General features: G+C 43.5%; 1 protein-coding gene across 1 annotated transcript in view; it reads left to right on the top strand.

Annotated features, from left to right (window-relative positions):
• Nucleotides 1–360: 360 nt before the first annotated feature.
• The window catches only part of psmd11b (proteasome 26S subunit, non-ATPase 11b), a 46,863-nt gene continuing 35,927 nt past the window's right edge, over nucleotides 361–11,296 (top strand). The window contains exons 1-5 of the mRNA XM_084323513.1: nucleotides 361–460; nucleotides 1,361–1,462; nucleotides 1,855–2,051; nucleotides 2,785–2,842; nucleotides 3,334–3,528. Coding sequence (XP_084179639.1) covers nucleotides 370–460; nucleotides 1,361–1,462; nucleotides 1,855–2,051; nucleotides 2,785–2,842; nucleotides 3,334–3,528 — 643 coding nt within the window. The 5' untranslated portion in view covers nucleotides 361–369. The remainder of the gene's footprint in view (nucleotides 461–1,360; nucleotides 1,463–1,854; nucleotides 2,052–2,784; nucleotides 2,843–3,333; nucleotides 3,529–11,296) is intronic.

Here is an 11,296-nt window from a genome sequence, read left to right as displayed (position 1 = left end):
TTCTGGACACTTTTTGTATCACAAACAGTACTGTATTTGCAAATCTGTTATGTCATAAATGTATAGATGTAGCAGTACTGTCTATATCTGTATGTCGTGTGTGTCATATGTTATGATGAATTGAAAATGGGGGACCCTGATGTAAACAAGACAAATGTCTTTCTCTGGTCTGCATCCCCTTAACAATTGTATGTATTGAGCTGTACTGTACCTTACCCATTCTGCAATCTGTTAATAAAGTTTTCAATCAATCAATCAATACATTTCCCAAATCTCCATAATTCCCAACACGCATGCGTCGAAGCAGCGTAACATACGTAACCTTCGCACGTCTCTTTTTTTTAGGCAAGCAGCGTTTGAATAACGAAGATGGCGGCTGCGGCAGTGGTTGAATTTCAGAGAGCTCAGTCTCTCATTAGCACGGATAGGAACGCATCTATCGACATTCTTCATTCAATAGGTGAGTTGTGAATGCAAGTATATAGATGAAGGTTGTTCCGCTGATCATAGTTTGAGCCAATGCTACGACAGACAGCCCGCTAGCTCGCTCTGGTCCTTGACGAGAGCCGGTGTGTGAGCCGTGCTGACTCACTGTAGACTGGTGGGCTAACGGTAGCCAGGGGTTAGCTGCAGCTAACTGCTAACACTACAAACTGCAGGCCTTTGCTATGGCTCACGAGATGATGAACGTCATTCAGTTATCGATATCTAAATAGCTAAACGGTATGTTGGGTAGGTAGCTATATTGTTCGGTGTGGTATTAAACGCCAGCTACTGTAGGTAGATAATGGCAAACAGCTACTAGCCTTTCGGGGAATGTGTTGGGCGACCTAGCAGGAATGTTATCACGTAGCGAGCTATCGCTAGCTAGCTTGTTGTCAAACTGTTTAACAATCCTTGTTAGTATTTAAGATAACCTACTTTTAAACACAGTGCAAGTCATTTTAGCAATGGCCACTGGCGACAATGAAATGATTAACGTTAGCATAGGAGCTTGTGTTGTTATCACTTGTGTTTACGGTCACACACAATGACAAGCTAACGGACAGTGCAAACAGAGACTCAGTCCCAGATCCTCAAGTGCTTTCACTCTGTACTCAGATTGCCTTGTCACACTAGCCTACTACTAGCTGACAGCTAGCCCATCGGAATGCCTCTTGCCCTGGCAGCTATAAACATTCATACACAACGACAGATGTTTTGCTAATTGTACAGAAATGGCCTTTTTTTGAACCCATAGCCGCTTAGCTAACTTTGTTACATACTGTTGTTATGATTATGGGCAACTCTGAACCCTGTCATAGGGATAGCTTAAAGTATGACGTCCAGAATGTTTACTTGTTGTTCCATGTCTTAACAGTGAGGAGAGATATCCAGGAGAATGATGAGGAAGCTGTCAGGGTTAAGGAACAGAGTATCCTGGAGCTGGGGAGCCTCCTGGCCAAGACAGGACAGGCCGCCGGTGAGTATCAGCACTAGAGATCCATCCAGCATTTATAAGGGAAAAGAAGATGCATTTTTGCCGCTATATAACTATATAGAAAAACACATTATATTACAAATTCTTAATCAAGGTTTGTTGGACATATCTCAATATCCTCTACCTTGTAAGTGCTGCTTTTAAAATTGTAACCTTGTGATAAACCTTGATACCTAAGGCTAAGTATGGAGAGAGTGTGGCACCCTATCTTTCCTTCTGCGATATTGTTGTGACTATGCATTGCCAACACAATAAAGGCATTTTAATTGTCAAAGAAAAGAGTACCTTGTTGGAGTTATTATTATTATTTATTTTTTATGTCTATACATAACATAATTTGAGTTCAGGAAGCATTTACTTTTTGTTTCCTCCAGAACTGGGCGGCCTGCTGAAGTTTGTGAGGCCGTTCCTGATCTCCATCAGTAAGGCCAAGGCTGCCCGTCTGGTTCGATCTCTACTGGACCTCTTTCTGGACATGGAGGCGGCGACGGGGCAAGAAGTAGAGTTGTGTCTGGAATGCATCGAGTGGGCAAAGACAGAGAAAAGGACCTTCCTCAGACAGGCTTTAGAGGTAAGGAGGCCCATTGCTCACACAGAATTGCAATGAAATGCATGAAGTACTTTTTAGTTCTGTGGACTTGGTAGTGGTGGAAATACTGGTTGAGGTACAATGGTGATATGAGGAGTAATAAAGTAGTACTTAGAAAGAAGTAAGGATTTCATAGTGAATCAAATGGTAAAAAGCAGCCTCCATGGCAAGGCTGCATAGATGAGCTGTCAGGGATACGATCATCTCGTGGCAAAACATGAAGGTGAGGAAAAACTCATTGTGTTAACCAAGATGTAAAAAGACTACTTCCCTCATGCAGGCCTGGCAGGTAGAGATCTAGCAAAATTCTAATTTCATGACTGACTTTGATTGGGTTTAGAATACATCGTTGTCAAAGTCTGAAATTAATTTGAATCAAAGCAAAGTAGTCTATAATGGAGCAGGCTCATGATTGGCTATTTGTTTCTTTAACGTTGTGCAATGAAATGGATGATGAACAATGTTTGGTTACTTAGGTTTGAAACTGCACTATGGATTTATTTGTTATCCAGTTGTACTTCTGACTAGAACTGTCACTATCACAATACCTTTTTCAGCTCCCTATGTCCCATAAACTATTCCCTTCTGTATCTCTATATATTGTGTGTCAATATGTTATGATGCATGCATATCACTATCTGAAAGTACACTTGAGGTGCAGTAACTTCGAGCTTGCTTGAGCACTTCGACAACAACATAATTTATCTTTCCCCAGGCTCGATTGATCGCACTGTATTTTGACACCAAAAGATACCCGGAGGCCTTGGCACTTGGTGAGTGACGGCTCTCACTACATGAGTAGACGGGAGATTCATAGTGTTCTCATGACTGGTCATGCTTTTCCTACAAATGGTGTAATGCCATAAATGCAGCTCACTGGCCATGCATATCATTTAATGATGATCACCTGTTTTTACAATTTTTATTATAATTATCACGTTCGCCTGCTGTTTATCTACCAATATGATACGATATCCTATGTCTGTGATGAAGGTGTAGTGGTATTCATAGTATTTGATTGCAGACATCTTGGTCGCAAACAGGGGATTGTAATCAAACTGCAGGTGACTGTCATTAAATGCCAACCTTGGCCAATGAGCTGTGCCATGAGATGTATGGCAAATCATGTCGGGACTGGAAACCATGTTGGGCAACCCCTATTGTAAGAAGTTATTACAAATTAATATGCATGAAATTAACTTGTCTTTCTCTCTCACTGAATCTCTCTCACGGTCTCTTTCAATTCTCCCCCTCATTTCCTCAGGCACCCAGTTGCTGGGGGAGCTGAAGAAAATGGACGACAAAGCTCTGCTGGTGGAGGTTCAGCTGCTGGAGAGTAAGACGTACCACGCCCTCAGTAACCTGCCCAAGGCCCGAGCCGCACTCACCTCAGCCAGGACCACCGCCAACGCAATCTACTGTCCCCCCAAGCTCCAGGCAGCCCTGGACATGCAGTCAGGTCAGACAACAGGGCTTGTGTTCTTCAAGCATCTTGAAGTAGGAGTGCTGATCTTATGACCGGATTGGCTCGCAAGTCGTAGTGAAATGTATATGGTCATGTGAACTGAGCACTGATCTTAGGCTGAGGTTACACCTTTCGTATCATTTCGTATTGTTTTCTTATACGTATCGCCGCGTATCGCCGCGACGTCATGCGCCTCGAGTCACACTTTCGTTTTTTTTCCGTTTTTGTCAGCCGAGCACACTGATGTAGTACACTGCCAAAGCAGTAGGTGGCAGTAGGTGGCAAACATGAAGGCAATTTCAACCAATCAGAACTAATGTGCCAATACACTTCCTGGTGGAAGCTCCAGCAAAGAAAATGTCAATAAGGCAGGCGCCTATGCCGCGCCACCATCTTGCAATGCAAGATGCACTCAATGCAGCAATAATTTTTCAGCAAAGCCTAATAAAAGTGCAATAAACAAAACGGATACATTCACTGTGTGTTCTGCCTGTCATTTGTTGATGAAACAAAACTAACATCAACACAAGTGACCACCAAGAGCGGATAGTTTAGTCTAAAAAACGATCGGTAGCATTGTTAGCTGCATGCTAACGTCAATGGAGTATGCCATTATAACAATATAGCATTGTGGCTAGAAGCTAACGTTAGCTCACGCTACTTAGCCAGCACGAAACTGATGATATCGCGAGCTATCAGTAGTTAGATAACATTAGAGACAACGCTGTGTGTATTAAACAAAGGTGAATAGATGACTGGGCCATTTTGTTTAATGCTTGTTAAGTTGAAAGAGGAACTCTGAGCTAACAGGGTCTGAATCCTGATAGCTCACGTTAGCCAGCTGCTCATGCAATCGGTAATGCTAGCAGAATGAATGGATGTAAACTTTATTTAACATATTGCATATGGGTACAATACAATACGGCTCAATACAAACAATTGTTAAGGGAATGCAGACTGTTGTAGATGGACTGGGGTCCTTATAACAATAACTTGACAACACATGGTAGCTGAAGCTATTTGGGACACAGAGCTCTGTCCCAAACACACACACTGTTGTCACCGGAAGGGCACGCAGATGGTATCTACTGCGCATGGGCGTTTTCGCAACAACTGCTCCGTGCTGACTACACGCTGTTGTCGAATCGTTTTTTTTGCGTATCTCCAAACGCAAACACAATTTTGCGTTTCAGCCGTATCCACAAAAAAACGCCAAAAAACGCATTTCTGTGTAGATAGGACATCGAACGTCGTCAAAAACGTATAAAAAAAACGCCAGGAATACACTAGTCTAACCATAGCCTTAGATCAGTACTCTCAACGCTAAGTCTTTCACTACCCAGACCTTTCTTCACACAGTGATTTTAATGTCCATGTTTGTTGTCCGTCGCAACCCCTATCCCGGGACTTTCTGAATCTCATTGATTCTTTTAATTTCACACAATCAGTCACTGGCCCAACACATGAAAAAGGTCATACGTTAGATCTTGTGTTATCGTTTGGTGTATCTGTCTCTATAACAGACATCTGTGCTGCAGGTATTTCTTTTCTCTGTTGTGTTTACCTTAATAGCCCCGTGCCCACGTAAAAATGATCATGCCCCTGCGTGGCACTCGCGCACGATAAACCCTTTGACTGCTGTACTTTTGTCTGATGCTTTTAATGGCTCCCCACTTCACGCTTTGGACGCAAACTGTGTTTTTAATGTACCGGGAGATAAAAAAATAAATAAAAATTATCCACTTTTTCTCCCCATTTTCTATTTTTCTCCCATCCCAATTTCGCATATCCAATTCTTCCCTTCCCTGTCTTGAACGTTGCTAGACTATGCCTCCCACAGGTCGGTCGTAGTGAGGACAGAAGCCTTGCATCACGTGTCTCCTCCAGTACACAAGAGGCAGCCTGTCGCATATTTTCACCGCAGCAGCTCGAGCTCTCAGTGGCGAGGAGTAACGCGTGGGAGGCTCACGCTGCCCCCGTCACTTCCTGCTTCCGTCACACCGGCGTCACCAAACCGACCTGTAGGAGTCGCTGTCCACAACGTCAAATCCCCACCCTCTTAACACTTGCCAATTGTGTTAGTATGAACGACCGGCCACCCGGTAGCAACGCCGAGAGCTGGGCTCGAACCCAGCGTCTCCTGCGTTAGAGGCGAGCGCCTTGCCCAATCAGCCGCCCCTAGATGATTTAATTTCAATGTTTGACTCGACTTGCACAAACATCTTAGACTCTGTTGCACCTCTCGGGTCCAAACGCAGCAAAAGACTCCAAACACCATGGCTCAATGACTCCATGTGCGCTCTCAGACACGCATGATTGTAGGCGTGCAGAGAGGAAGTGGAATAAGGATAGGCTCCACGTCTCCCTCAAAATCCTACGTGACTGCTTGTCTGCATATCAAAATGCTGTCAAAACAGCAAAAATTAATATATTTCCCCAGTTGTGCCATCATCTGCTCTGTGAAAGTTTAAATTTTTTTAATCCACTTTTTTCTCCTGTTTTTTTCCCATGCCAATTCCCCCCTCCCCTTCCTGGTCGTTGCTCGCATGTGCCCCCCACAGGGCTCTACAGTGCAACCAAATTGCTCGCATATGCCCCTAAAAATATGTGTGTGCGAACCGTAAAAATCAATTACGCGCACGGTGTGCGAGTACAGATTACAGCCTCTCGTCTTTTTTTTCTCCGCCGCGAGAATCGTTAAACTACAAGTCCCACATTGCACTCAAGCCAACGGTCCAATCACAGTAGAGTGACGTGACTGGTTTCATGAGAAAGAAAGCAAATGACCAATCGGAAGCTCTCATTTGGCTTGTTTACTTCCTGAAACGCCACCATTGCGATATGCGAGAGTTGGCCGAGACATGTAACTTCTAGTCTTACCAATAGCGATATATTTTAGAACACCTAGATTTAGCGATAGCAGGGCTGTACAGTGCGACATGTATATCGCACGTGCTACAGCAACAGCGGTCTGTGCGATGGATGGATTTACTTCAATAGCACTGGTGCGATAGGGATTCGGTTCATATAGATACTCTTATTTTGAAAATCCTGTAGCGGGTCTCATTTCTGCCCACGCGCAGCTCCAGCTAGGCTCCGAAAGCTAGCAACGTTCAGGTGCATATGATACTCTTATTTTGAAAACTCTTGTGACAACTCGACGAGTCATATCCGCCCTATCCGTGCTTCTGCAAGCAGAGCAGCGCGTTGGTCGGTTGGTGCGCACTGCTGCGTTAACACGTCCCGAAATAAGTCTGTGGTGTTTTTTTCTCTCGCAACAGATCAAATGCATCTACATGCTTTGCACCGTCGCCATTCCTTTATGCGCACATCGCCCGAAATTAACGTTTATGTACCATTACAATCACTACAACGTTAGCAAGCTAACAAGCTAATCCTGATCAGAGGCAGAGGCGCAGAGCCAGCAGACACAGTGTGGACTGGGGAAAGGGAAATGGGGGGGCACTCTCTCCCCTTCCCTGTGTGTGTGTGTGTGCGTGCGTGCGTTTGGAAAGACGATGAAGTCACTAGTCAGGACTCGGGACAGGAGTATATTATAGTAAACTGAGGATGGACAGATAATGTTGATATTCAAATATAAACAAGTTTCGAGAGGAGTGGAAGTTTGAAGACAGACTAGACTACAATATGATGCGGGGGTGGTGAGTTGAAACGGTGTGTATGAATGAGAACTTTATTTAACAGATTGCAGAATGGGTACAGTACGGAATACACACAATTGTTAAGGGGATGCAGACCAGAGAAAGACGTTTGTCTTGTTTACATCAGGGTCCCCCATTGTGTGTGTGTGTGTCCCAACCGACCCCACTTCTATCTTTCAATAAATTATTTGCATTTAAAACTTAACGCTGACTCATTCCTTCATTCCACTCAAAATGATGCTAATATTCCTTATGTTGTTTATGATATTAATTGAAAATAGCATATGAGAGTATCATAGTAATAATAACACATGGCGATATACTAAATGACAGCCAAACATGGCACTGCAACTAAATAACACAAATACAATAGGCACATTTGTGACTGTTACAAATATAACACGTTTTATACTTGTGCTACAAGATTTTGGCCTGTGCTACAAAACTATCAACCTCTGTAGCACCAGTGCTATGTGCAAAAAAAGTTAACGTACAGCCCTGGCGATAGTAATATAACGTTAATGCAACAAAACGAATGCCTTGCTTTGTTAATCATAACGTTGATGCAGTAGCGTATGCCGTTGTGTTGACTGTAACGGACATGATAACAACATAACACTGTGTACACATTGATTGATTGATTGATTGAAAAGTTTATTAACAGATTGCAGAATGGGTACACTACAGTACAGCTCAAAACATACAATTGTTAAGGGGATGCAGACCAGAGAAATACTTTCGTCTTGTTTACATCAGGGTCCCCCATTTTCAATTCATCATATGACACACACGACATACAGATACAGTACTGCTACATCTATACATTTATGACATACCAGATTTGCAAATACAGTACTGTTTGTGATACTAAAAAAATCCAGAAAGAGTGTATATACATTTGACATAGAAGCTGTACATTGGAGGAGGTTGGGTAGGTGGAGTGGGGCTGTACATTGGAGGTGGGGGGGGGGGGACACTGTACACTGGAATACTGACATACATTTGACATAGAAACTGTACATTGGAGGAGGTTGGGTAGGTGGGGTCGGGTTGGGTGGGGCTGTACATTGGAGGTGGGGGGGGGGGGGGGGGGGTTGAATTACATTGATAATTCAAATTGCGATCTATTCTAACATTTTCAAATCTATGCAGTTGAATTTTCCCCTTAGGATCGATGCATTGTTACACCCCTACACCAAAGTAACTGGCCCACTGTGTATGTGTGTACAGCTAACTTGGCTAGCGTTATGAACAGCAGAGGTGGGCAATAGGGTCCCGCTGCAGCGCCGGACGGCCAGAGTGCAAGCGGTGTGACGTAATTGGCAGACTCGACTGTCAATCAACACCTGACACGCAAACTCATAAACAATGTTTCTGTACTGGAGGTGTACAGTATTTCAATAGGCAACCCTGAAAGGATTATTTCTCTAGAAGAGCAACACAGCCAAAACATAGGCATTGTATGCATAAAAGGGGCTAAAGTTAAGTGACTGTTACTTTTGTAGCAGTAGTTTGATTTGATGGTTTATTTGATAGGGACAGCACATGTTAATGAACATCAAGTACAAAATACAAAATGTAAACATGCAGGGTTGTAGCAAGAGCTCATTTACACACATGCACGCTAGGGCTGGGCGATATATCGAGTATACTCTATGTATCGCGGCTTGTTCTACGTGAGATGTAGTAAATTACTATATCGTGAACATCGAGTATATGTTGTCGCGGCTGATATGAGACTTGCTTTAGTGCAGATCGTTCCTCTCATTTCATTATAGACAGACCAGCGCGGACCTTAAATGACATGCAATTGTAATTTCATTACACAGACCAGCGCGGAGCTTCAATGACATGCAATGGGCTAACGTTAGCTGATAAGTTAAACCATAATACCGGTAGGCTAAGCTAACTAGCGTTAGCTCTTAGCTGCTAGCTCTTAGCTGCTAGCGTTAGCTCAAAGCGGACTCCACGACACTAGTTCCATTAGTGAGAAAAGGGGGTGGGTTATATTGACGACGCTTGACAACAGAGGTTTAAAGATAACTTCATATTTATTAGTTATTCGTTTCTTTCATCCAGTTTCAATCTCCGTGTGTTCAACTTCCTGTTTACATTCGAGTGTGACATCATCATCGCCTACGGCAGCTTATACGCTCAAAACGCAAACGCGTTCTCTCTTTCTCTCCCCCCCTTCTCTCCTCTCCCTATCCTTCAACTCCACTCCTTCTCTGTCTTCCTTTTTTCTCTTTCTCTTTGGACCTGAGATGTTAGGTTCTCAGTATTCAGTAGGCATTGATGTAATACCTGAAATATTCTAAAATCATTAAGTCTGCTATAAGCCATTATCCCTTTGTAAGGCTTTGTGTGTGATTATTATTTTCTCATAGTAGTGTATATATGTGTGTTTGGCTAAAGTGGATAGAAAACACAGTACTGTGCAATAGTCTTTGGCACCCAATAGTTTTTATATAAATTGTCTTAGATGTAAATAAATTTTTTTATTAGTGTGTTAGTAGACTACTCTTAGTGTAACGGAGGTACCGCAGTATATCCACAGTCACGGGCACAAGTAGTGACGTGGCTGTGGATGGTAAGCGGTACTGCAAGTAAACTCACTCCCCAGAGGCATCCAGACCCGGAAGCAAGAAGTGAATTCACTTCTTGCTTAGTGGTCTGTGATGCCGCCCGCGATGCGGGCGTCCGTGTTTCAACTCCCACTCAGGGCGATCCCTTAACAGGGGTTGAATCGACTAAAAACACAACGCAGACAAAATCACACCGGCTACATGTGGTGCCGTTAGACCCGGATGCCCTGGGTGGAGTGAGTTTAGGGGGGTGAGTGTAACGGAGGTACCGCAGTATATCCACAGTCACGGGTACAAGTAGTGACATGGCTGTGGATGGTAAGCGGTACTGCAAGTAAACTCACTCCCCAGAGGCATCCAGACCCGGAAGCAAGAAGTGAATTCACTTCACTAACAGGGGTCGAATCGACTAAAAACACAACGCAGACAAGATCACACCGGCTACATTAGTACATTTTCATTTAATTATTTTTTAAAGCATCTTCATGGTTTAATAATGGAAACATATTTTGCAGGGACTTATTATAATCATCATATTGGCATGACTGTATGCATCAAAGGGTTAAATCAAGCATTTTTAAGTGCTTTAGAGGAAATGTCAAAATATCGCGACATATATCGTGATATGGCCAAAAAATATTGCAATATCATTTAGAGGCCATATCGCCCAGCCCTAATGCACTTATTATTAAAAAAAAAAAAAAAATTAATTTCTTTGTGTGCTCCTAACTTTTTTTCATTTAGGAGCACCTGTGCCCCTAGTGAAAAAGGTTAGCGTAGAGCCCTGCCCCACTGGTCAGTCTATGGAGGGTTGATGGATACTAGGCGTGTTCGAGATTGGCGAGGCGGATGCAGATCTGCGCAGGTTTTACTACGGCCTTGCCAAGCGCGTTGCATGACGGTTAGAATGTTGTCCGACTTGCTCTGGAAATCTGACGAGGCGAGCCGCGGAAATCTCACGGGAGCGAGCCACGCACAGCCTTCAGAGCGAGGCGCCACAGTACCTCTCCAGCGACTGCTCGACGCAAATACATGATGGGAAACGACTTGCTGTCGTTGCGCAAAGCGCCCCTTGGCTCAGAAAAGTTGTCACCTGGTTGTCACCAGCCACAAGAGGAAGTTATGAGACCTTTGATTGAAAACTTTATTAACCGATTGCAGAATGGGTACAATTGGGGGTGGACGGTATGGTCTAAAATTTATATCACGGTATAATTTGAAGCATAGACGGTAATGGTATATATCACGGTATCAGTGTTTCAGTTAGAATAATTTTTTTTGCCTGATAGGCAGGCTATATAAAGAATGACATCCTCAAGGCATGTAGATTTATAATATTTTAACTTAAAACTAGGCTACTTTTGCGTATAAAGTCATTATATTCCAAATAAAATAAGTCCCGAGTCCGTGCTGCTCCCATTGCAAACAGCCGGGCTGGATGCTGGATTTTGCTAGAAGCATATGTAGCTGCAGAGCAGCAGAGCCAGCGGCGCTTTCAGGTCTGGTCACAGCTTT

The sequence above is a fragment of the Notolepis coatsorum genome (assembly GCF_963971535.1).
Source record: "Notolepis coatsorum genome assembly, chromosome: 10".
NCBI classification, from domain to species: domain Eukaryota; kingdom Metazoa; phylum Chordata; class Actinopteri; order Aulopiformes; family Paralepididae; genus Notolepis; species Notolepis coatsorum.
This window is presented reverse-complemented; position numbering and strand designations above follow the sequence as displayed.